At 33.6% G+C, this 26,922-nt stretch overlaps 1 protein-coding gene across 1 annotated transcript in view; it reads left to right on the forward strand.

The window, feature by feature from the left end:
* Positions 1-26,922, forward strand: part of Cpsf160 (cleavage and polyadenylation specificity factor subunit 1) — an 89,507-nt gene that overhangs the window by 153 nt on the left and 62,432 nt on the right. Inside the window, exons 2-10 of the mRNA XM_080164137.1 lie at positions 1-137; positions 734-859; positions 1,266-1,340; positions 4,415-4,485; positions 4,852-4,971; positions 23,676-23,730; positions 23,930-24,094; positions 24,185-24,241; positions 25,204-25,321. Of these exons, the coding sequence (XP_080020263.1) occupies positions 1-137; positions 734-859; positions 1,266-1,340; positions 4,415-4,485; positions 4,852-4,971; positions 23,676-23,730; positions 23,930-24,094; positions 24,185-24,241; positions 25,204-25,321 (924 nt within the window). The remainder of the gene's footprint in view (positions 138-733; positions 860-1,265; positions 1,341-4,414; positions 4,486-4,851; positions 4,972-23,675; positions 23,731-23,929; positions 24,095-24,184; positions 24,242-25,203; positions 25,322-26,922) is intronic.

The following is a 26,922-nucleotide window of genomic DNA, read 5'->3' on the forward strand; positions in this document are numbered from 1 at the left end:
TAAGAACTAGTCATCCTCCTACTGGAGTAGAGCATTCGATATATGCTTCTTTTTTCAATGCTGGAGAAAAGAATTTAATTGTAGCTGGATCGAACCTGCTGAAAGTGTATAGATTGGTCCCAGAAAATGTGCAAAAGGTATGTTTAAAATTTGATATGTTAATGCCTCTGGGTTATAGAGATGGGACAAAAAGTCAATAAGTTCAACTCTGTGGGCGTAGCTCATTTGGGTTAAACAGAGAAAATCTAAGTATTTCCAATGACTGATATATTGTTAGACAGTATGTTCAATAACATCTTCTATCAGTGATGGTCTCAATCATTTTATTGTCAATATATTATTGTATTGTTATATATTTATATAAAAATTACATTTCCCTGGTCTGGAGTTTTTGTAGTAGTTTTGTTAATATACATAGGTCAACTTGTGAGGTATATGGTTTGACCACTAAACTTAACAACATATGAATATCATAAACATAAAACTAAAACTTTTGTTTGAATACTCTTAAATGCATCGCGTCAAGCCTAGCTTCTCAGAAATAACTAAAGATATTTTGGGGTGCAAACATTGGAATTTAACCATTTGTAGGCTCATAATTACCTTTAGAAATTCCATCAGTTCTATATACAATAGTCTTAATCCCAAGTTTGTTGGGGTTTTAGTGCTTAAATACTAAAAATAGTGTCCATTCATTTCATCAGTTTACACTTTATAATATTGTTTTTTTAAGCGTGATCCACATCCTAAGTTGAAGCTGGAATGTATGGGAGAATGGAGATTAATGGGATGGATTCAGAGTTTGGCAGCCGTTAGGCTTGTAGGAGCTTCCAGAGATTCAATTCTTCTCACTTTCAAGGTTAAATGATGTTAAAATATTATTTTCAGGGCAACAGTGTGCTCTTTACAAGTTAAGGCTTAAAAACATGGCATGATATGGGTCAGGCTAGTAAAAGTTGAACTGGCATTTTTCATGAGAACTAGTCTTTTGTTTAATATATTTCCTTAAAGTTAAGCAAAACTTAACCATAAAAGATTACATGAAAAAATTTTGTGAGCTCACTGTACCTTCCAATTTTTGTAGTTACAACAATCCTAGCATGGTTCATAAGCCAAGTTTGATATCCCTAACATGTAGGTAAAGGATCTTAGAGCACACTTTTTAATTTTTAAAAATGTATAAACTCCTCCCCCCCCCCCCCTTTGATCTAATGACATTTATGAATATTTAACCCTTAATTGGATATAAAAATAAAATATTTTAGGATGCCAAGCTGAGTTTAATAGAATATTGTCCGGAGACTCATGATCTTATTACCCTCTCACTTCATCATTTTGAGGTAAACATTTTTTTCCAACAAAACTGGTATTAGTTTTCCAGTATGGCTCCGAAACTGATAAATAACCGCTGGATTAGAACCGGTTCTCAGAAATACGTTACCTAAAAAATTGTATATAGCATCGTATTTAAGAAATTTTATTTAAGAAATCATCTCTATTGATCAAATGGTTTCTGAGATAATTAAGGTTAGGTTTATTTCCAGGCTTTTTTTGAGCCCCGGAGGGTTAGGGGGTAGAGGGTTGACTACGAAACCATGAGATGTTCATACTCATAAAAGCTTACGTTTAAGAAATCAACTCTATTGATCAAATGGTTTCTGATAAAATTAAGGTTAGGTTCATTTTTAGGGTTAGTTTAAGCCCCGGAGGGCTATGGGTTAAAGCAGGGGGGTGACTTATAATTTAAAAGATAGGTTATAAGCATGAAAGCTTAAGTCTAAGAAATCATCTCTATTGGTCAAATAGTTTTTGAGAAAATTAAGGTTAGGTTCATTTTAGGGAGTTTTGAGCCCCAGGGGGGCTAGGGGTTGGCGGCAGGGGGCTGAACCTTAAACTAGAAGTTAGTTTATAAGCATAAAAGCTAAGAAAGTTTAAGAAAGCATCTCTATAGATCAAATGGTTTCTGAGATAAATAAGGTTAGGTTCATTTCCAGGGTTTTTTTGAGCCCCAGAGGGCTAGGGGTTAGTGGCAGGAGGGTAACTTCGAAACTATAAGTAAGTTTATAAGCATAAAAACTTAAGTTTAAGAAATCATCTATTGATCAAATAGTTTCTGAGATAATTAGGGTTAGGTTCATTTCCAGGGTTTTTTGAGCCCCGGAGGGCTAGGGGGTGGGGATAGAGGGTTGGCTACGAAACCAAGAGATGTTCATATTCATTAAAGCTTAAGTTTAAGAAATCAACTCTATTGATCAAATCATGGTTTCTGAGAAAATTAAGGTTAGGTTTATTTTTAGGGTTAATTTATGTAACTTTGAGCAAAACCAATCGTTTGATAGAAATTTCGCATTTCTTTAAGAATTTCCAGGTACGGTTATGAAAAAAAAGAAATTTCCCTATTGTTCTAATCAATAGGGAATATATATATATAGAGAACCTTATCGTTCTACTACTATTTTTAGGCCACACACATACTTTTACGGAATTTAAGAGAAAATTTCCTCTCCCTTTCTCGAATATTAGAATGGATTATGGTAACACAAGCGGCTACGCCACTAGAGCAGGGATGGACTAGTAAGCACTTTTTCTGGTTTTGGGAGGCCCTATTGCCCAAAAGGGTTTTGGGCACAATTTTGGGAAAATATCGTGGAAAGCATATTTTTACTTACAGAAAAACACTTAGGTATAGGTCAATTCATATAGTAATTAAGCAATTTTTAACTATCCCTATTGAATGGACCATTGGACTTGCAAAGGAAAGAAATAAAAATGCGAAAGGTTTATTATATAACAGCAATAAAGGAAATGGTAGCTTTCGCAAATTCCATGAAGTTGTAAATGCACCTATTAGGTCAAACTGTTTTTAAATATGCGTTTAATTATATTATGCGTTTGGTCAACATTAAGAACAGTTAGAATTAATAAGCCCATTTTACTAGAAGCTTGCTCACAATTTTACAAAATATTGTAAAAACTACTATTCCCTTTGTCTATGTCATAAGTTTCCGATACAAATTATATTTCATCTGCTGCAACAATTATAATCAGCTGATGCAGCTTTATTTGCACTTTATTTTAAAAGTTTTGAATATTTTGTAAACTTGAATGCAATAACAATAAAGAACCTCCCTTATTTTAATATTCTGGAATACCAAAAAAATCCCCCCTTGCTCTATAAATCAGCTTAAAAACGAAAGTGCTCAAAACTGCCGAAAAGGGTTTATTTTTAGGGCGGCACAAAATCGCCCGCCAAAAACCAGTATTAGACCGAACTATCCCTTTTAAAAAGAAAAATTGTAACAAAAAATTTTTGGGTGGGGTCATTTTATTTGATGGGTTAATTCTTTTGAAAGGTTGGTGGTACCCTCCCTTAAAATAGTTATAAACCTTCACAGGACCCAGAGAAGCTACCCTGTAAAGAAAAACCATATTGGTTCAGTGGTTAGTGAGATTCTACGCTACAGCCAAGAAAAAAATACTTTATATAATGGGAGAAAATTAATACTAGTTTTGTTAGCCTGGGCATACTGGTATCTGTGCATGAAAGAACAGTGCTCCTATTTTCATCTATATATAATCATGTTTAAAGTTTGGCCTTTTACCTTGACACTTCACCCATGTCTGTTTTAGAGGCGAGTATCAATAGAATGTAGACCCTCTTACTCCTTATAACCTCTTTTGCACGCCTTTAATAGAAGTACATTTTACATTCGTTCTTTGCAGTATTTGTAGGTATAAAAGCTTCCAAAGATTTAAAGGGGGGGGGGGGGGTTAATGCAACCATCTCGTAATCAATGTATTATTGGCACTTAGAATTCGAATTTTGATCTAAAATTCTGCATGAGTAATGCTTGGTAGGTCTATTTTCCCTAAAACGAACAAAAAGTTGGAAAAATAACGGCTAACAGCTGGTGGCTCAGCAGTTTAGCCATTTTTTGGGCTATTTTCAATGCAAATCATCACGAAACCTATCTCCACATAATACTATTTTCTGCTCCAAAATGTTTTCAAACGGTTCTAGCCGGTAGTTGCTGGTACTAGAAATCTGAAAATATTGTTTTTGTATCATTTCACATGATTTAAAGCAAAAATAGGTATGTTTCAAAAAGTTGATTCCTACGTAATTTATGACAGATTTGCCCTAAAAAAAGCCAAAAAACGGCTGAGCTGTTAGCCGTTACTTTTTCAACTTTTTTGTTCGATTTAGGGAAAATAGACCTACCAAGGATTACTCATGCAGAATTTTAGATCAAAATTCGAATTATAAGTGCCATTTATACATTGATTACGAGATGGTTGCATTAAACCCCCCCCCCCCCTTAGATTTTTAATTATCTTTCTCATTTTTAAATATAATGTTAAATATTTATATTTTCTCTGTTTTAAAATGCAAATTATTATTTTTTAAATTTAGGACATTGCTGCTAAAGAGGGATTTATACAAAATGAAGAAATCCCACTCATACGGGTGGATCCAGAAAATAGGTAATTATATTTCAGATTCTTTTCTAAACAAAATAATTAAAAAATTATATTGAATTTTATAAACTATAGGTAGACAAGTAGATTTGTTTCTTACCTTGTCTGATTTATAAATGAATTTAATAGATATAGGGACAGGTATTATCTAAGACGATTTCTCTGATTTATAAGCATCTACTCTTACTGTTTGTTTTCATGAAAACTAGTCTTCTTAATAAATTCAGTGCTTTTATCAAATTATTGTTATTGAAGCTGAAGGCTTTAACTTTGGGGTATTGGTTCTACTTGTAACAGTGTTGCAGCAGTTAGATCGGTGCATTTGTTGCAGGTTTCATTTAATGAAAGTATACTTTAACATCTTTGTTTTAGATGTGCTGCCATGGCAGTATATGGAAAGAAAATAATTGTGCTGCCATTCAAGAGAGATATTAGTACGTTGGCAGAAGAAGGAATTTCATCTGAGGGAGATATATCTCTTGAAGGTTTAAGGCAAGTCTATTTTTCTTTCTATCGTTTTTTATTGCTCCTTCCTGTCATTTATATGTAATAATATAAATTCCGAGAGCCGGCTCATTGGGACAATTTTTGAGAGCCATTGTTGAATCTTATATGTAAAAGATTTTAGCTAAGATAAGCACCAAGTCATAAATACCTTGATCTAGAGATAAGCATTGGGATCTAATATGTGGTGGCTCTAAATATTTTTTTAGAGACAGTTTAAGAGTTTTTACATATGAAGACCCAAATATATATTGTTTAAATCACACAACCTTTCCAAAGTTTTGATAAAATTGATTAAAAGGATGAAATTATTCAAAATTATCACAGCAGGATAAGTAATAATAATATTTTTATTTTATTTTTCAGTATTCAGAATGAAATGAAACTATATGAAATAATTCTCATTTTAGTATTTTTTTTTTTTACAAAACCGAAGTTTTTCTACATATAAGTTAAGTCCGTCCGCCTGTCCGTACGACACTTTTTGTCCTTTTTGACGAACATTGTCAAATATAGAGTGGCTGTACATAAAAATTGCAGAAAATTATATCTATCTATCTATCTATCTATCTATCTATCTATCTATCTATCTATCTATCTATCTATCTATCTATCTATCTATCTATCTATCTATCTATCTATCTATCTATCTATCTATCTATCTATATATCTATCTATCTATCTATCTATCTATCTATCTATCTATCTATCTATCTATCTATCTATCTATCTATCTATCTATCTATCTATCTATCTATCTATCTATCTATCTATCTATCTATCTATCTATCTATCTATCTATCTATCTATCTATCTATCTATCTATCTATCTATCTATCTATCTATCTATCTATCTATCTATCTATCTATCTATCTATCTAGCATAATTCCTATCTATCTATCTATCTATCTGTATATCTATCTCTCTTTCTATCTATCTATCTGTATATCTATCTCTCTTTCTATCTAGCATAATTCCTAAATAGCCTAACAATGACATTTGTAAAATTTGCTTGGAAATTTGTATTGATCCTACTTAGTTGACATACATACACACATACATACATACAGAACAATAAATTAATAAATAGGACAGGTTGTCTAATTAGAAAAAAAAATATGTTAGCTAGTGTCGCATTCCCCCCATTAAAATAACATAAAACCTATGATTTACCTTTAAAACCGCTCGGAAAATTTTGCAATAATCGTTAACAAATAAAGTTATACAATAAAAATATTGAAACAAGGATGATAATATCTGTAAGTAGCGAAGCTCTTAAAAAACAAATTAACCTTTTATCTTAATTAGCAAAAGTGGAAAAACGCATTTCCCTATAAAAATTTATTTCCTCTAGAGCATCCTCATATAATGGATGCTCAATTGTATAGGACCTATTAAAAGTTACATTGTAAAGGAGAATCACATTGATTTTGCGTTTAGTACAGACAGACAGACACAGATCCTGATACTTTATTTTAGGTATTAGCGGCTAGGCTTTTATTTTTATTAGAAGAAAAAGGCACATATCAGACGAATATTGATTTAATCTTACAACCAATCATTATTACAAACTTTTGTGGTTCAGAGAATCAACAGAACAATTCTTTTATAATACATAAACTCTATATTCGTCACTAAAAAGTACGTACTTCCATTTAAAGCATGAAAGGACAACAAGTTAAATATTATAAGCTAGGCATCTCTATGGTAAAATCCTAAAAATGAAAGTTTGTCCTTATTTAATTTATTTTGCAACAAATTTATGTTGTCTGATTTTGTCATCCTTGTTTTGGTAAATTTATTTGCTGTATAAAATAATTTTTCATTTTTTTAAAAATTAACCAAAATAATCCTTATATTAAAGAAACAGGATGTGTGTGTGTGTTTGTCTGTCTTTGTGTATCGAAGGATCTTGCTAACCACCGAACTGAGATGGTTCTCCTTTACAATGTAGCTATTTATAGGTCCTGGTAAGGTTCATAACTATTTCGGGGGAGGGTTCCACCACCCTCTGTTACAATACTAATAACCTTTTGATATTAATTCTATGTAAAATCGTACATGAAAACTTTTTACATATTTAAGGAGTTAGGAAACATAGAACAATCTTATAAGGCAACCCTTACAGATCGGGGGGGGGGGGGGGCTCCAGGACCCCCCCCCCCCTCTAATTTTTTCAATCTCATTTTTTTTGTAGGTAAGATGGAGAGCTGTGACTTTTTAAGTTTAGTAATTATACGTCGGCAAGAGTTGATTTTATTAGGATATCTGTTCTGTGTCGGTCGTGGTGTCCGGTCAAAGTCGGTTGGGTAGCACCAAAATTAGAAAAAAACTTAAATAAATCTTAAAATAAATAAATTCTACATTATGACTTTTGTGTATAAGGTACAAACCTAATTTTTTTTGATGAATACTTAGATATCAATGACCTTCTGAGAAAAGTGGTGTTATGACCGTTTGACCGCTCCCTGACCGACTTTATGACCGATTTTTGTCCGGCTTTTACTACAGATATATATCATGAATATCGTTGCTTCTATTACAGCTAGAGACCTATAATTTTTTTTGGTAAATCCTTGAGCAACAATAAACAGATAAAAATGTTAATTGGCGCCGCCAACCGCTGTTTTACCGCCGTAACCGCCGAAAATGGCGGTTTCCGTTATTTGCCGTTTTTCGGCTCTGATCAGAAAAAGTAATTTTTTTGTTATGAAAAATAAAACTTCGTCCTAAAATTTTGCCATCCTAGCTGCAAAATTGGCCGCGCTACAGCTGTTTTAAAATTTAGCGGCTGGCCGCTAAAAAGCGGTTAAGGAGCGGTCTGACCGCTATGACTAGAAAAAGTAATTTTCTCTAAAAATACACATGAACCACCAGAAAAAATTTTACGTCGTTATCTGTAACAGGAGCCAAGATAGAGGGGGGCTCTTGAAGCCCCCCCCCCCCCACCGATCTATTAAGGTGGGAATGGGGGCCCGATCTGTAAGGGTTAAATAAGAACATGTTAAAATAGTCCTATAATGACGTCATTAGATCCATCTCTTTTTAAGGGGTTTCCTTTCCCACTTCTCCTCTCACCTCTCCCTGACGTCATGTCATAAGGAAAATTTTCTAGGACACTATCAACATGTTCTTAAATAATAAAGTTCAATTAATTCAATTTCTTTAATGGCAGCGAAGCTTCTCTTAATTTACTTTGTCTATTCATCAGTCCGCCAGTCTGTAACGCTATGGGGACATGCAATTTTCTCGGCTGCCACCGAAGATAGACAGCGAATATTCCATATCAGTGAGCATTAAGTGTTTTCTTCTACTATACTGTAAAAGAAAACAAGGATGATAACATCCACAAAAGCGAAGCTCTATAAACAAAGAACAAAAAAATATTAACCCTTGTAGAGTGTCAAAACTGGATAATCAGAATTTAAATGTACATAATTCGAAACAAAATTGTAGGTAAATTTGACTGACAGACAGACAGATTGAGTTTTACAGTAGCTTCGCTATTAAAAATCTATCTATTTATTTTTATTAGTGGATGACAATGGATATATAGTGGATACTTGGCTATTATGGCAGTTCGTTAATCCAGTAGAGGGGTAGTGGATTGGGTAAAGGGGGTGGATGAGGGGGATCGTTATTTTAGTCAGCTACAAGTCTTTAATAGAGAAAATTTTTGATGTTGTATTGAGTTAAGTTTTTTTTTATAAAATGAAACAGGGACATTTAAAAATAAGACTTAATTTAAAATGTTAATATATATTTGTCCATCCTTTACAGACAAACAAATCAACAAACTAAAAAAGAGGTATAAGATAGAGAAAGATAGTATGGTGCGTTTTAGAAGAGGGATTTAAAGGGGTAAGACAATGGCCGATAAATTCATGTACATCCCCAAAGTTAATTCACAAAATTACCCCTTCTGTAGATTACAATAAGTGGTTAAAACATTTGGATACTTAACTTAATAAACCAACCATTAAAAATTTGGAAAAGCCAAAGAACAAGAAAACGTTATTATAAAACTTTGGGGACTAGAGTAAGTAACAGCCCATTTTACCCTCAATGTCGGGGTTTAGAAATAGTTTTAAAATAAACAATGTATACTGCCTAACCATTGAATTCAAAATTATAGCGAGTATTAGTATGGATATACCCACCTAAGAAATGTAAGTTAGATATACTAACCTATCCTGTGTATAAGAGAGTTCACTGTAACGGTTTGGTATCAAGGAAGTGCAGGAGGAAAACCCCATTTTCAACTTCCTAAATCTCAAGTTTTCTATCCTCTGAAACCCTGAGAGGGAGAGGCTTAACAACTTTGTTGACTTTTATAGGATTTTGATTGGTTGGTTTAGCAAGTGTCCAAACGTTTCAACCACTAATTACAATCTAAAGAAGGGATAATTTTAAAGAAGGGATCATTAACCGTTACTAAGATATAACCTACCATTGTCTACTTATAAGCCTTCTATACTACGATAAAGGAGCTCTATCTACCAGCTTATACCAATAACGAAATTAATTCGGAAAAAAATCACGAAACTTATACGTCTTTTTCAGCTGTCGTTGGGGGGCAACACATTGTAAAATTGACGACCTCTCCATTTGCCCCCCAAATATTATTTTAGATTATTTTCGCTTGTTGGTTATACCTTATTCCTGTCTATCTACCCTCTAAAGGGCACATTTACCACGTAGACTAGCTTAGTAGGCACTTTTGTGTTGCCATTTGACACTAAAACCTCTACCAAGTCCATATAGGGTCATAGTGGACTTTCGGAGATAGACGCACATCATAGTTCCCCTAAAAATTACACTATACTTTTCACTTTTAAATATTTAATAACATTAAATACCAAATTGATAAAATCCATGTTTCTTCGATAACTAGCGAACGGATTGAGCTAGAATCGATGTTAGGGTGTCTAAATGACCGTCTCAACCCCAGGAACTTACACAAAAAAATTGAAGACTCTGGAACAATTTTAAGATAGGCGGACCAAACGATTTGTGTTTTTGACTTACAGATTTTGGCTCAAATTTAAGCTCAAAAATTGAAAAAAAACAGTTTCTCCTAGGAAAACTTTTTTGTCTTTTGAGCTACAGTCGATGTTAATACGGCAAAATGTTCGTCTCAACAAGCCACATTTAAGTTTTAAATATGGGGTCAAAATTCCAACTCCTTCCTTGTCGGGCCACGACTTGAAAGTTTGATTTTTTACTCCTCGACTTGTATCGATGGACACAAATCATGTGGTCCGCCTACCTAAAAGTTGTCCCAGAGTCTTAAATTTTTTTGTGTGTTTTCTACTCATTAAGACGGTCATTTTGCTGTGTTTAGATCTTCTGTAGCTCAATCCGTTCGCTAGTTATCTAAGAAACTTGATTTTTGCTGAGAGGCCGAAATTTTTAAGCCTCGACTCGTATCGATGGAACATAAATCGTTTGGTCCGCCTATCTTAAAATTGTCCTAGCTCCTTTAATTTTTTTGTGTGAATCCAGCATAGTGAGACGCTCATTTTGCCGTGTTTAGATCCACTCTAACCCAATCCGTTCGATAGTTATCCAAGAAACCTGATTTTTGCCGCGGCACCCTTCTAGGTTGGGTAAATCTTATTTTACATAATTATTATTGGAATCATCATGCAAAGTTTGAAAACAATAGGACAATTCTAACACGTCCAAATTACAAACTGATGCCCGTGCAGACAGACCCTAATTAGAGTTTTGTTTAAAAAAGGTTTTCTAGTAAAAAAATTCAAACTGATCTAAAGGTATAAGACAAAAGGTGATAAAGGGTTTTTAATGCAAACATCTCGTAATCAGTGAGCAAATGGCACTTAGAATTCGAATTTCGATCTGAAATTTGCATGAGTAATCCTTGATAGGTCTATTTTCCCTAAATCGAACAAAAAGTTGGAAAAGTAACGGCTGGCGGCTGGCAGCTCAGCCGTTTAGCCATTTTTTGCCTATTTTTAGGGCAAATTCATCACTAATTACGTAGGAATCAACTTTTTAAAACATATTTTTGATTTAATTCATGTTAAATGATAACAATAATCATTTTTAAAAATTTTTAGTACCAGCTGCTAAACGGCTAGAACCGGCAAAAACGGCTGGGAGCCGCCAAGAGTATAAAGGGTAGATAGGGCTTGTGACATGTCTAGAGGTAGGTTTCTATGGGTGCTGAGCTCAAAAATGCTACTAAAAATAGTGACGGCCAATCCATATGGCAGCTGGGTAACAGCTGCAGCTCAGCTGCGAGCGGCCAAGAGTAGAATGAGTAGATAGGGCTTGTGACGTGTCTAGGGGTAGGTTTTTATGGGTGCTGAGCTCAAAAATGCTACCAAAAATAGTGGAGGCCCATCCACATGGCAGCTTGGTAATGGACGCAGCTCAGCTGGGTAACGGCCGCAGCTCAGACGAGATAGGCTAAGAGTAGAATGAGTACATGAGACATGTGACGTGTCCAGGATTAGGTTTTTATGGGTGCTGAACTCAAAAATGCTTCTAAAAATAGTTTCGGCCCATCCATATGGCAGTTAAGTAATAGCTGCTGCTCAGCTGCGAGCGGCTAAGAGTAGAATGATTAGATAGGGCTTGTGACGTGTCTAGGGGTAGGTTTTTATGGGTGCTGAGCTCAAAAATGGTACCAAAAATAGGGGCAGCCCATCCATATGGCAGCTGGGTAACGGCCGAAGCTCAGCTGGTAGAGGCCAAGAGTAGAATGAGTACATAGGGCATGTGACATGTCTAGGGGTAGGTTTTATGGGTGCTGAGCTCAAAAATGCTACCAAAAATAGTGGCGACCCATCCCAGCTGCGCTGGTTTAATTCATATTAAAAGATAGCAATAACCATTTTTTAAATTTCTAGTACCAGCTGCTAAACGGCTAGAACCGGCTGAAAACGGCTGGGAGCGGCCAAGAGTATAATGAGTAGATAGAGCTTGTGACGTGTCTCAGGGTAGGTTTTTATGAGTGTTGAGCTCAAATATGCTACTAAAAATAGTGGCGACCAATCCTTATATGGCAGCTGAGTAACAGCTACAAGCTCAGCTAGGAGCGGCCAAGAGTAGAATGAGTAGATAGGGCTTGTGACGTGTCTTAGGGTAGGTTTTTAAGAGTACTGAGCTCAAAAATGTTACCAAAAATAGTGGTGACCCATCCATGTGGCAGCTGGGTAACGGCGGCAGCTCAGCTGGGAGCAGCCGAAAGTAGAATGAGTACATAGGGCTTGTGACGTGTCCAGGGGTAGGTATTTAGGAGTGCTGAGCTTAAAAATACTACCAATAATAGTGGCGGCTCATCCATATGGCAGCTGGGTAACAGCTACAGCCCACAAGCCCTATCTACTCATTCTACTCTTAGCCTCTCCCAGCTGAGCTGCAGCCATTACCCAGCTGCCATATGGATGGGTCGCCACTATTTTTGGGAGCATTTTTGAGATCAGTACCCATAAAACTTACCCCAAGACACATCACAAGCCCTATGTACTCATTTTACTCTTGGCCGCTCCCATCTGAGCTGCAGCTGTTGCTCAGATGCCATATAGATTGGCCACCATTTTTGAGCTCAGCACCCATAAAAACCTATCCCTAGACACGTCATAAGCCCGATCTACTCATTCTACTCTTGACCGCTTGCAGCTGAGCAGCAGCTGTTACCCAGCTGCCATATGTATTGGCCGCCACTATATTTGGTACCATTTTTGAGCTCAGCACCCATAAAAACCTACCCTGTCACAAGCCGTCACAAGCCCTATCTACTCATTCTACACTTGGCAGCTCGCAGCTGAGCAGCAGCTATTACTCAACTGCCACATGGATTGGCCATCACTATTTTTGATAGTATTTTTGAGCTCAGCACCGATAAAAACCTAACCCTGGACATGTCACATGCCATATGTACTCATTCTACTCTTGGCCTCTCCCAGCTGAGCTGCCGCCGTTACCCAGCTGCCACATGGATGGGCCACTATTTTTGGTAGCATTTTTGAGCTCAGCACCCATAAAAACCTACCCCTAGACACGTCACAAGCCCTATCTACTCATTCTACTCTTGGCAGCTCGCAGCTGAGCTGCAGCTGTTACCCAGCTGCCATATGGATTGGCCGTCACTATTTTTAGTAGTATTTTTGAGCTCAGCGCCCATAAAAACCTACCCCTAGACATGTCACAAGCCCTATCTACTCTTCATACTCTTGGCCACTCCCAGCCGTTTTCAGCCGGTTCTAGCCGTTTAGCAGCTGGTACTAGAAATTTAAAAAATGGTTATTGCTATCTTTTAATATGAATTAAACCAAAACTTTGTTTTAAAAAGTTGATTCCTACGTAATTAATGATGAATTTGCCCTAAAAATAGGCAAAAAACGGTTAAACGGCTGAACTGCAGCCGCCAGCCGTTACTTTTCCAACTTTTTGTTCGATTTAGGGAAAATAGACCTACCAAGGATTACCCATGCAAAATTTCAGCTCGAAATTCGAATTCTAAATGCCATTTGCTCACTGATTACGAGATGGTTGCATTAAACCCCCCCCCCCCTTTATTAACATCCAAATAATTTTACACGAAATTACCCCACTTGTAGATGAAAAAATGGGGTTGAAAAGTTTTGACACTCAACTTATTGAACCAACCAAAGTCTCCAAAGTTGTAAGACTAACAAAAAAGAAAATGTTATCCATAAAACTTTGGGGACTGTAAACAACCCAATGTCATCTCCCTCCCTGGTATAATGTAATTATTGGAAGATGTATAGCCAGGATGTGCATGGGTCTTACAAGTTTTCAACAAAAATTTCAGCTTTCTACCCTCAATAGTAGTCAAGAAATACACGTTTCCCATTAGTTATAAAGATGGACGCATGGACAGACGCACCAAGTTATTTATAGAGTAGCTTTGCTTCTAAAAAAGATAACATAAGAAGCAATTTAAAGATAAAGATAAATAAGATATTGTTATAATATAACCAGGGATCTAAAGGGATAAGACAATGGCCGATATATTGATGTACAACCCCAAAGATGATACACAAAATAACCTCTTCTGTAGATTACAATTAGTGGTTGAAACGTTTAGTCACTCAACTTTATGGACCAACTAATCAAAAGTCAAGAAAAATCCCCAAAGTTGTTAAGCCAACAATTAGTAAACTTTATTTTAAAATTTGGGGACTAGTGTGATAAACAATCCATTGTCCCCTCTCTCTCTTAGGTTAACACTAAAAATTTCAGCTTTCTACGAAATTGATATTTCCCCCTAGCCGTACAGATGGACGGACAGATAAACACACAAAGTTATTTATAGAGTAGCTTTGCTACTAAAAAGAATATAACATAAAATGGCATTTAAAGATTTTTTAATAACAAATTGTTATAATATAACCAGAGATCTAAAGGGATTAGACAAAGGCCGATAAATTGATAAACATCCCAAATCATACACAAATTACCTTATCTGAATATTAGTGAGTGAGACGTTTGAACACACAACTCAATAAACCAAGCAATCAAAATTCCCTATAGGCCATAAAATTATTAAATCAACGAATAAGAAAACTTTGGGGACTATTGTCCCCTCTCTCTCTGCAGTTATTTGCTATATAAGATTATAATATATTTGTGCGAGGGAGGTAATCAAAATAGCTTAAATCCACCCAGTAATGAAAATAGCTTAAATCCACCCAGTAAGATATGTATAAAGCAGCCCTTAAAAGAACAACTAATTGAGTTCACCAATTTTCATGATTTTTAACTCTAGACAAAAAAAACTCTTAAGATACTTCAAATTATTGAATATGTTTTAACTGTATCTATCTATCCATATATCCATCTATCAATCTATCCATCTATCCATCCATCTATCTATCTATCTATCTATCTGTCTCTTTATCTATCTCTATCTATCTATCTATCAATCTTTTTGTCTGTCTATCTGACTATCTATCTATTTATCTAAGGAAGTGATAATCTGTGTCTGTCTCTACCAAAACAAGGATGACAACATCTATAAAAGCGAAGCGCTGAAACGGTAGGCCAAACGGACATTAACACTTGTATAGTGTCAGAACTGAATAATCAGAATATAAATGTATAATAGTCGATGCAAAATTGTAATAAATTTGTTGAAAAAATGCTTAACACAGAATTATGTTTATGGACATACTGACATTTTTAGGACTTAATTATAGAGTTGCTTCGCTTATAATATTGTATTTTGATGTCCCAGGAATCAGTATCCAAAAAATGAGATCAATCGGATGATTAGATTACATCAAAATTTGTTATTAAAAAAGTAAAAAAATCAACATGTTTAAAACGGACATTTTGGTAATGATTATAGAGTTGCTACGCTTTCTAAATCGTACCTAACTACTACAGGAATGTACAGAAATCGATAGGACAATTCTAACATGCCCAAATTAACGAAAAAAGCTATCCGTTACGGACGGACGGACGGACGGACGGACGGACGGACCGACCCTAATAATAGAAAAGCTTCGCTTTTAAAAATGACACCTCCCCCTCACAATTTTTCGTTTAAAAATTGAAATGAAAATGGGGGTAATCAACTTCCCCCCCCCAAAAAAAAACATCATTTTACTCTTTCTTTTAGAATTTAACCTCAAATGCCCTAAGAAAGCCTCTAGGGGCGTAGCCGCTAGTATTAAGATAAAAAGCTGAGAAAAGCGGTTATTAAGCATAAATATTTCATTGCAGAGCTACTATTTAGCTTTTTTATCATTCTAAATATATTTCTTTATAGCTGGTCTATATATCTGTCTATATTTAGTAAAAGTTTTAAATTTAATTTTAATGAAACTGATAACCATGCGCATTTCTTTTCACCCACAGGGTACATTACAGGGATATAGGGACATTACAAAGGATAATATTTAAGAAAAACCATAGGAATGAGGTTGCATTGGAATTAATTACATTGGTATTCAAAGTTTTATAACCACATTATTTTATTCATTGGTTGAAATACTATTGTACTTTAGTTTTTAACTAGTCCAAACTTTTCACCAATAACCAATATTCTACAGGAGGAATAATCAGTTTATCTTCATTGGAAATATTTATTAATTAATTGTCCGTTGTCTGATCCCTTAAAAGTCCTAGAAATACCTAACTTTAAGCATCCAAAATAAGCTATAAAAATTGGAAAGAATTTTAATGAATATAATAGATTTGAAATCTGCATAAAATTTTAAGGATTTTTTTTTATAAAATTCGTTTTTTATATAATTCATTATTTAAAAGCGCAAATCCAATTTAAGTTAATAAATTTTGACCAATCACAGATGTCAAAATTATTTAACTTAATTTGTATTTGCGCTTATAGATAAAGAATTATACAAAAAACGAATTTCATAAAAAATTCCTTAAAATTTTATGCAGATTTCAAATCTATTATATTCATTAAAAATCTTTCCAATTTTTATAGCTTAATCCAAAAGTCAATGCTTTTCAGGGCTCGGCAGCAGCTCGTCAGTCGCCTGTAAGCCACATGGAAATCAATATTTTACATTTTAAAAATCAGCTGAAAGTCTAAACCTGACCCAAATAGGGCAATAACTCTTTTCAAAAAAATTTCAAGAGCATAAACAGGTTTTAATTTGAGGCTTAGTCGCGGCTGCCGAACCCTGTTGCTTTCTCTTAGCGGAAAAATCATTTAGAAAAGTTATTGACATGGTTTACTGATTAAATGTTTATAAATTAACATTGGAACATTAATTGCTTGGTCAAATGATTTTAATTTCTTTGTTTCTTTTTTAATTTCCATACTTCTTTTTTCTAGTTAATTTTTTAATTCTTAAATAGATAATGAACTAAAACAAATATTTGGTCACATGGACATACCTACCTCAAAATAGCCTAAAACCAAACCCAACATATACAACTACATATAACCGGCTATAATATGAATATATGACATTAAATTTAAGGTTTGATGCCCGTCTGTGTTTATGATCTTAAAAATAATATAGCAATTAGTTTAAATTTTTTCCCAATGGATTTAGGCTATTTCACTGGGCACAGTACCCTAAAAATTGAGGAAAATTTATATCTGTATACAAATTATTTCTTATAAATTACTTTTGTACCGAATTTATGATTTAAATCGTCGTGCAATGAAATGTACATATTACTAAAGAAATCGTGATAATATGATAAAAAGATGGGAAAAAATTCTGTTAGCAATTGCCACCATTAATTATCATAATTCATATAACTGTCAAAACATTTAGGTTTTGAAGCCCTTATTAAGCTTTGGAATTGTGTTATATCAACAAGAATTTGATTATGTTGGTTATTAAGTCGATGTAAAATTTGGGGATTTATGAATATTTCCATGACAATTGAGAATTTGCTCTATAACTTCCCTTTTGTCTGTCAGGAAGAACGTGTCATGTGTTACATCATAAAAATAGGTCTAAATCCATCGCCCTTTCCCACGTATTTTTATTACGTCACACATGACACTTTCCGTATCTCCGTATTTTTAGTACACTATGAGCTTTACTTCTTCTGGATGTTGTCATCCTTGTAGAGATATTACTAGCGACTGCGCCCCTAGAGACGAGGGTCAGTAATATAGCATTAAATTATCCAGCGACCTATATTTAGCTTTCCTAATCAGTGCAGTGGTTACTAAGATATTAACGAACAAAGAACTGTAATACTTTAAAAGGAAAAGTTTTCCACGCGACAGACAAGTAAATACCAAATTTATCATTGTTTGTTGTAAAATCTGCTTTATCAATTTTAAATAATATGGGTCTAAATTCTGATTTTCTTAATGATTTTCTTGAGTTTCTATTAAAACAAAAAAATAATATCTCATACTTCAAATGTACATGATTTATATTCCGTAATTCGTAATTTATCTATTATAAACATTTAAAAATACATAAATTCATAGTTTGTTTCATGTTTAACTCGAAATAAATTATATAAAAACAACAATTATAATAGCACCAAAATAAGTTTATTGTTATTTTTTTAAAGACTTTTAAAAATTTGGTTTTAGCGAATCATCAACGACGGCTGGGAATTTAATTACAGAAATATAATCTTTACCTTTTCAAGTAATAGTTCACGAATTCTAAAGGATAAATCGAAAGAAAAAAATATAAGTTATTTAAAAAATGTATAAGTTATTTCAAATATATCCTATAGTATAAAGTAGTAAGTTATTTTGTGTGTAGCTTCAGATTTCGATAACCACTTAACCGATTGAGTTCTCCTTTATCATTCTATAATTTATACTTATATAATTTAAGATTTTAAAAAATACCTCTTATTACTGAAGCAGATTAGATCAGGGAGGAAGGGATGGGAACACCGGATTGTAAATTCTATTTGTCCCCAAAGTTTTACAATCATATCATCTCATCCATTGACTTTTTTGTTAAATTAAAAATTAAAGCAACTGTTCTATCATAATATGTTTAATTATGTGTTTATATCAAACTTTTGTCCAATGTTTAAGCCCTGAAAATCCCAGGGCTACACCTATTTTTGTCTCAAGTTAAGATAACAATTTTAGTATGCCTTTAATTACACTGCTATATAGTTTTGTCTGTGGTTTTAACAAGGATGGCATTTTGCAAGTTTCGTGCATTTTTAGAGTATGAATAACACTCCAATGTTTAATATATAAAAGAATAGTAAAATATAATACAGACAAACAGACAGACGGACAGACAGACAAACAGACAGACGGACGGACAGACATTATTCTACTTTGTATTATAGATTGTTAGATTTTGACTTATGTTTGAATTTCAAATATAATATTAAATATTCATTATTGCTAAATTTGGGTTTATTAAATAACTCATTTCATTAAAGTATTTATAACAGACAACTTTTCAGCCAAAGAAATTAAATTTCTAGTATATTGTTGAAATAATAGCAAGTTATACGTTTAACATTAAAAGCTACACATTTTGCTAAATTGAAAGAATCCTTAAATTGGCTTTGATACAATAACTTTAAAACTTATGATAATAATATGATAAATTTAGAATTTACATAATATATAATCACTTATGGGATAACAATATATGTTTCCCCCCAAACCAAGAGCGCTTATATGCCTCTAGGGGCGTAGCCGCTTCTAGTACAATGTTCCATACTATAAAGTAGTAAGGTTTTTTTGTCTGAAGCTAAAAATTACAGAAATTGTGGGTCTTAATTGGTTTTACTTTTCAGGAAAGCTTTATGAATAATCTTGGGGTGATTTTATGCTATGTTCCTGACATTCCCAACTCGCCCTAAAGATTAGAGGCGAAGCAGTTTGTAGATTATACAGTAAAAGTCAAATAGTTTCCAAGTTTAAATAAAAAAAGAAATATTTTCCGTTCAGAAAAATTCAGTTGGGCAATTAAGACTATCTTTATTGCTAATCTATACATATGAATTTTTAGGGAAATTGGAAATTTACACATTTTTTATACAGTACAAAAACGTTTTTAAAAGTCAAGCTTTTCTATAATAATGGTCAGTCTGTTTGTCTGGAATGAATAGCTTTTTTAGTTAATTTAGACATTTTAGAATTGTACTATCAATTTAAAAAACTTTGTATGATAATTCCTATATAAGTTAGGTATAATTTAGAAAGCAAAGCAACTCCATAAGCATTTCCAAAAAGTCTGTTAAGTCCATTAAAAACGTGTAGGTTTTTAACCTTTTCAACAACAAAATGTGCTATAATTATTCTATTCATCCGAGTTTTGTAATAGTTATTTCTTGCATCGTATTATAAACGGCTTTCCGCGGATATAGAATGTACAATTATAAGATTAAAACTAGTTTTTTTTAGCCCCGAGGAGCGGAAGGCACCGGCTAAAAAACTGGTTTTAATCTTATGATTGTACATTTTTATATTCATAGAAAGCTGTATATAATATGATGCTAGACATAGTTTTTCGTATGGATGAGAACCAGTTCCTATCCACCGGATTCGAATGAATACGAGAATAATTATTCTTCTTACATCAAGGTATAATGTTATAAGCTAAGCATCTGTAAAATTAAGCCCTAAAAATGTAAGTACATCCATAAACATTATCCTGTATCAAGCAGTTTTTCAAAAGAATTACTTACAATTTTGTTTAGACTCGTACATTTATATTCTGATTATTCAGTTCTGACACTCTACAAGTGTTACTGTTCGTTTGTCCTACTGCTTTGAATTTATAGATGTTGTCATCCTCGTTTTACTTTAATTTACTTCAACTATTTTACACTTGAAATTGCATGCTTTAAAAATCTTTAATAAGACACAAAGTATTTACAAAACAACAAGGATGACAACATCCATAAAAGCGAAGCACTGAAACGGTAAGACAAACGGACATTTACACTTGTATAGTGTCAGAGCTGAATAATCATAATATATATGTATAAGAGTCAAAGCAAAATTGTAAGTAAATTTGTTGAAAAACTGCTTGATTCAGGATAATGTTTATGGACATACTTACATTTTAAGGACTTGATTATAGAGTTGCTTTGCTTTTTACATTATACTTTGTTGTCCCAGGAATCAATATACCAAAAATCAGACCAATCGGATGTTTAGATCACATAAAAATTTGTTGTTAAAAAAGTAAAAAAATTAACATGTTTAAAATGGACGTACGGACATTTTGGTGATGATTATAGAGTTGCTACGCTTTCTAAATCGTACCTAACTATTAAAGGAATCACCATGCAAAATTTGAAATCGATAGGACAATTCTAACATGCCTAAATTAACGAAAAAAGCTATCCGTTACGGACGGACGGACGTACGGACGGACCGACCCTAATTATAGAAAAGCTTCGCTTTTAAAAAGAGGATTTTTAATAAATGTTGTAGAAAATTATGTTACAAAATATAATTTAAAATTTTACTACAAAAAAAAATGCTAAAATGTGTATATGTATTTGTAAGTGGGTGTGTGATCTATCTATCTATTTATCTGTTTGTTTATTCTTCAAATATTTTAGCTGTTATGATAGTTCGTTGGAAATTCAATGCCTCCCATGCAGTTAAGGTTAAACTTTTAAACAAGGACAATCATATCTGTAGAAAATCTTGAGAAAGTAAAACTAGATAATTTCCTAATTCATATATGTACAGTTTAGTCGGGGTTTATAGATGCCATTGAAATAAAGTAGTATGCTTTTTTGTCTGTTACAAAGGATCTTGCTAACTGTTTAACCGATATGGTTCTTAAGGTCAGAAGTTTTTTTTAATTTTGGGGTGGGTATCTTCACCCTCTTAATAAAAGATACCTCCCCCCCCCCCTACCTTAAGTGCCCTTAGAGGCATCCATGGAGTGTAGTATTAAATATGTCTTTTATGGCTTGTAGACCGACAGACTGATAAAACTAGTTGTAAGTTGGATGCGCTGTGGTAAGGGCTTCCGTATGTAATTATAACACAACACACACACACACACACATATACACACGCAACCCATATATTGCTTAGCCTAAACATATCTAATATCTATCTATCTATCTTTTTTTCCTTCTTTCCATTGATAATTATTACATACGAACTTACGGAGGGAAAAAATGATATTTAAAGTGATTTTTTTCAACTTTTTTATAAAAGCAAAGTTGTTAGGAATTGCTTTGAGTACAACATATTAAAAATTTAGCCTACTAGGATTAATGGCTATTGTTTTATCTTTTACGCGGAAATTTACAGTCCCCAATGTCTAATAAGATGCTGTTATAATACTTTGGGTACCGCGGAAATTTACAGTCCCCAATGTCTAATAAGATGCTGTTATAATACTTTGGGTACCGCGGAATTTTACAGTCCCCAATGTCTAATAAGATGCTGTTATAATACTTTGGGTACCGCGGAAATTTACAGTCCCCAATGTCTAATAAGATGCTGTTATAATACTTTGGGTACCGCGGAATTTTACAGTCCCCAATGTCTAATAAGATGCTGTTATAATACTTTGGGTACCGCGGAAATTTACAGTCCCCAATGTCTAATAAGATGCTGTTATAATACTTTGGGTACCGCGGAAATTTACAGTCCCCAATGCCTAATAAGATGCTGTTATAATACTTTGGGTACTGCTGAAATTTACAGTCCCTAATGCCTAATAAGATGCTGTTATGATACTTTGGGTACCGCGGAATTTTACATTTCCCAATGTCTAATAAGATGCTGTTATAATACTTTGGGTACCGCGGAATTTTACAGTCCCCAATGCCTAATAAGATGCTGTTATAATACTTTGGGTACTGCTGAAATTTACAGTCCCTAATGCCTAATAAGATGCTGTTATGATACTTTGGGTACCGCGGAATTTTACATTTCCCAATGTCTAATAAGATGCTGTTATAATACTTTGGGTACCGCGGAATTTTACAGTCCCCAATGCCTAATAAGATGCTGTTATAATACTTTGGGTACCGCGGAAATTTACTGTCCCCAATGTCTAATAAGATGCTATTATAATACTTTGGGTACCGCGGAAATTTACAGTCCCCAACGTCTAATAAGATGCTGTTATAATACTTTGGGTACCGCGGAAATTTACAGTCCCCAATGTCTAATAAGATGCTGTTATGATACTTTGGGTACCGCGGAATTTTACGAGATCTTAGTTGACAATCTCCAACCCCCTCCCCCCTCAAACAACTTAAAACTAAACCGAGACCTACATTAAACTTCCCTGAAAATTTTGTATTGATCGGTCCAGCGGTTAAAAATTGTGTGATTAAACTGTTTATGAGATCTTTGTTAACACATACATACAGACAGATAAATTGATTTATAGAATAGTCAATAAGATGTGTGATTTAGCCGTTCTATAGATCTTAAATAAAATACATAAATCCCAATAAATAAAATTTTGTAACAATCATTCAAGCCGTTTACAAGATTTTAATTAACAAATATAATAGGTTGCGCGATTTTTTAGCAGTATATTTTTCAAGTATTTTAAGAGTAATTAATTATTTATAAACAATACTTTCTTATCTTTAACATCTTTATTACCGTTACATATCAAATTTGTAAAGTGGCTCCTAAACACCAAAAATCTTTGAAAAAAATCGCCTTTGAAGACATGATTTAGCTCCCAAAATTCTGGGATTATATATGTAAATTTGCTTATAATCTTTACTATAATACATATGAGATTCAATATTGGGAGCCAGAAAAAAATAGGAGCCGACTCGCGAATTTTGTATGTCTGTTTAATAAGAAAATCTTATTTTAAAAAAAATGCATACATTTTCTTATTAACTAGTCTTCTTAATATATTGTGCGTCTTCATTGTTAATAATAAAATTCTAAGTAAAAATTTTCTGAATATACGAGTTGATTAAGTAAGAGATATTTTTTGTTATAAAAGAAATGGAAATAATTTTTCTGATTTCTAGAACAAAAGAAGTTTTAATGTATTTGCAGCAGCGTAGCTGTTTTAGAATTATGTCTTTTTGTAGCCTCTAATTTATATTGAGCTAAAGTGAAATAATATCCAGTTATTATTGGCTTTAATGGTCATGATCGTCTTTTACAGCTATGTCGGTTTTATCCTTTATAATTCTCGTCTCTTTTTTAATGCTGGGCTTATTGTCCTTGGTTTCTTTACCTTTGGGAAATCTCTTTGTCTTATTGTATACTTTCTTTGTTGTAAAATAATTATTTTTTCATCAGAATTGGATCAGCGAGCAGCAAAATATTACCCTCGTACACCATTGATCTTTCTCAGGTATGAATGTAAAATGCCTGGTGGATGTAAAATGTATTTTTTATAGATGAACCAGTATTCCGCCTGACCTTCTGTGCGATATTTAAAAAAATATTAAATAAAAATCATTTAATAATATCATTTAATCACTAAACCTTCTCCTTTAAGATACTTTTTACCGCATTACAGAGAATTATTAAAATTAAATTTATTTGTTAAGGTTATATCAAGCAATAGTGTGGATAACATAATTGACATACAATTCCTTCATGGGTATAATCAACCTACATTACTGATTCTGTATGAGCCCTCTCCTACCTACACTGGTAGAGTTGCTGTAAAAAGAGATACATGCAGACTAGATGTTATTTCAATTGATGTGAAGGTAATATCCATTTTCGACAAAATATAATTGAAATTTTTACGATTTCGTCTATTATGTTTTATGTTTATTTCTGATACATTTATAATTTAGGAAAGATTGTCGGCGTTGATTTGGTCCAGAGAATTACTTCCTTTTGACTGTGTCAAGGTTAATTTAATTTTAGTAGCAAAAATAATCTATAATTCACTTTGTCAGTCCCCAATTAAAGCTAGACCTCTGTTTTTTCATGTCAGCATTCCTATCATCGGTCATATTTAAGTAGATAACATCCATTTTGTATTGTCTCTGATGATCTTACTTTGTGAAAACCACCCTTTGTTTGCCAGTCAATGGGTCATAAAGGCATATATTTTTATTTTTATCATTTTTGATATCTAATAGGGTTTCTTTTATGTTATTTTTATTCATATGTTCATATGTGAACCTACGGACAAAGTTTATTTAATAGAAAGGGAAGGAAGCAAAAAAGGGCCTAACTCTGTAAAAGTCGAAAATTCTGTACAAAAAAAGTTAATAAGACAACAAAATTCAGATCCACATATTTTTCAGAAGCGGAGTTACAGGTTTGTGTAAAAAAAATAGAACCAATAGACTAAGTTCTCTAAGTAGAAGGGAACGGGAAGCAAATAATGGGACAAATTGTGTTATATATAGTAGGAATTCTATAGGAAAATGGAAACCACACAAAAAATTCTATTCATCATACAGATATCTTTATGCAGAAAAAGGACCTGAAGATAACCTGTTTATAGTCGGAACTTATATATGAACAAAAACTTAGCCCATTTTTTTAGCCCATCACCTTATTCTAATATGCAAGGGGAAAAAAATACCCTGAAGCCATACAAATGCTTATTTTTAAAATAAAATATCCTATAACTATCGCAGGACCTATAAGAATCTTCACTGTAAATGAGAATCATATTAGTTTAGCTGTTTGTGAGATCCTTCGCTAAAGACAAAAAAGCTTACTACTTTATATTACAGGATATATCTATAAAGGGGGTCATTTTTCGCGTATTTTCTGTAAAGTGAAGTGTAACAATTTGACTTAACTTTACGGGAAATACGCGAAAAAATGACCCTCTTTCTATATTACTTAAATTTAGGCGATTCCAGTTCCGGTTCCGATTGGGGGTATATTGGTATTTGCTGTTAACAGTCTGTTTTATGTAAATCAAGGTATTCCAATCTATGGAGTATCTCTGAATGCAATGGGCGATAAAGGTAAAATCAAAAAGTTTTCATTATGTAAATGAATCGAAGTCTGTAAAAAGTTAAAAGAATTCAGTTATACATATAGATATTTTTGTTAAAGATTTTTTTCTATAGATCTGTAAAATCTACATTTCGTAACTCCCCTTTTGCAGCAAAAAAAAAATTAATTTAGGGACGGGGGATTAGTTAGAGGTGGTGGGGGTTAGACTGTAGGATGTCGAACCATGATTATTATTAGGATTTCTACGTATTTCTCTCTTAAGAGAAAAAAATGTAACCTTAGTTTTTTAAAAGTAGATATTGATTTTTGGTTAACAGGATTATTGATTTTAATTTTATTCGGAAAAGGTTGAGAGAAATACACGCGTTGTGGTTGGTTATGTAACTCGATTCTTATGAAAAAGTCACAAAACCTAGTATTTATAATTAATTTTAGGCAAAATTTCATCTAAGTCTAAATTAGAAAGACTCCTTTGCTATTCCATCTTCCAATAATAAAAACAATCAATTAACGATCAGATTAGGATATCTACGTACGACGTTTTCGCAAAACGTTTGACCCATTTGACTCAAATCGTTTAATAATCTGTAAACCTTTTCCCAGCTTTTTCCCCTCAGCTTATAGATTAAAAACTTGCTACGGTCTAAACACGGATCTGTTAAAATATTCTTTAAAATAAAGTAAATATATACAGGGTGCGGCACATAAATCGAGACATTTTTTAAACGGCTATGGCGCGAAAATTACTTGACCATTTAGGACGTTTGACCCCACTATAGAAAGCTTAGGTAATGACCTTTTAGCACAAAAAAATCTTTGGACGAAGATAGACGTGTACACCGAGCTGGCCGCGCATATGTTCAACAAGGCAGATTCCAAATGCGCCGGTGGTTTAATGCGCAAAGTCACAAAACGTAGGGTCCGACAGGGAAGGAGTTGGAATCTTGACCCCAAATTTTGTGAGTGTCTTAGGCTCATTGAGACAAACATTTTACCGTGTTTAAATCCATTTTAGCTCAATCCTAGCCGAAATGAGGTCGATTTTTCAAGATTTTGACCCTTAAGAAATCACAAACAGTAGGGCCCGACAGGGAAGGAGTTGGAAATTTGACCCAAATTTTTTTGTGTGTCTTAAGCTCATCGAGACGCGCATTTTGAGTACTTAAAGTCCACTGTAGCTAAATCCTAGCCCAAATGAGAGCAAAAACATGGATTTTGTCAATTTGGCGGTTGCTCATGTTCCTAAGGAAATGTAGCCTCCCAGCAGCCCGATCTTAATTCAATGGACTTTTGGGCCTAGGGCTACTTTGAAGCATGCACCAATAGACGTGCCCATACCACAAAGACCTCCCTCATTGCCCCTATCAAGGAGAACTACGCCAGCTTGGACAGGTACATTTTGACCTGGACCTGCCGGCGGTTGAGGAGGCCGGTAGAGGCGGTGATTGAGGCTGGCGGCGATTTTGTTGAATAATCTACTAGTCATATACCTCTTTTGCTTCCCAGTTTTTAAAATTCAATAAAATCTTTAAAATTGACGATTTTATGTTTATTTCTTTAAAAATTACAAAATGTCTCGATTTATGTGCCGCACCCTGTATATATGTAT

Source organism: Acartia tonsa, chromosome 6, assembly GCF_053477335.1.
Source record: "Acartia tonsa isolate MP-2025a chromosome 6, ASM5347733v1, whole genome shotgun sequence".
NCBI lineage: Eukaryota > Metazoa > Arthropoda > Copepoda > Calanoida > Acartiidae > Acartia > Acartia tonsa.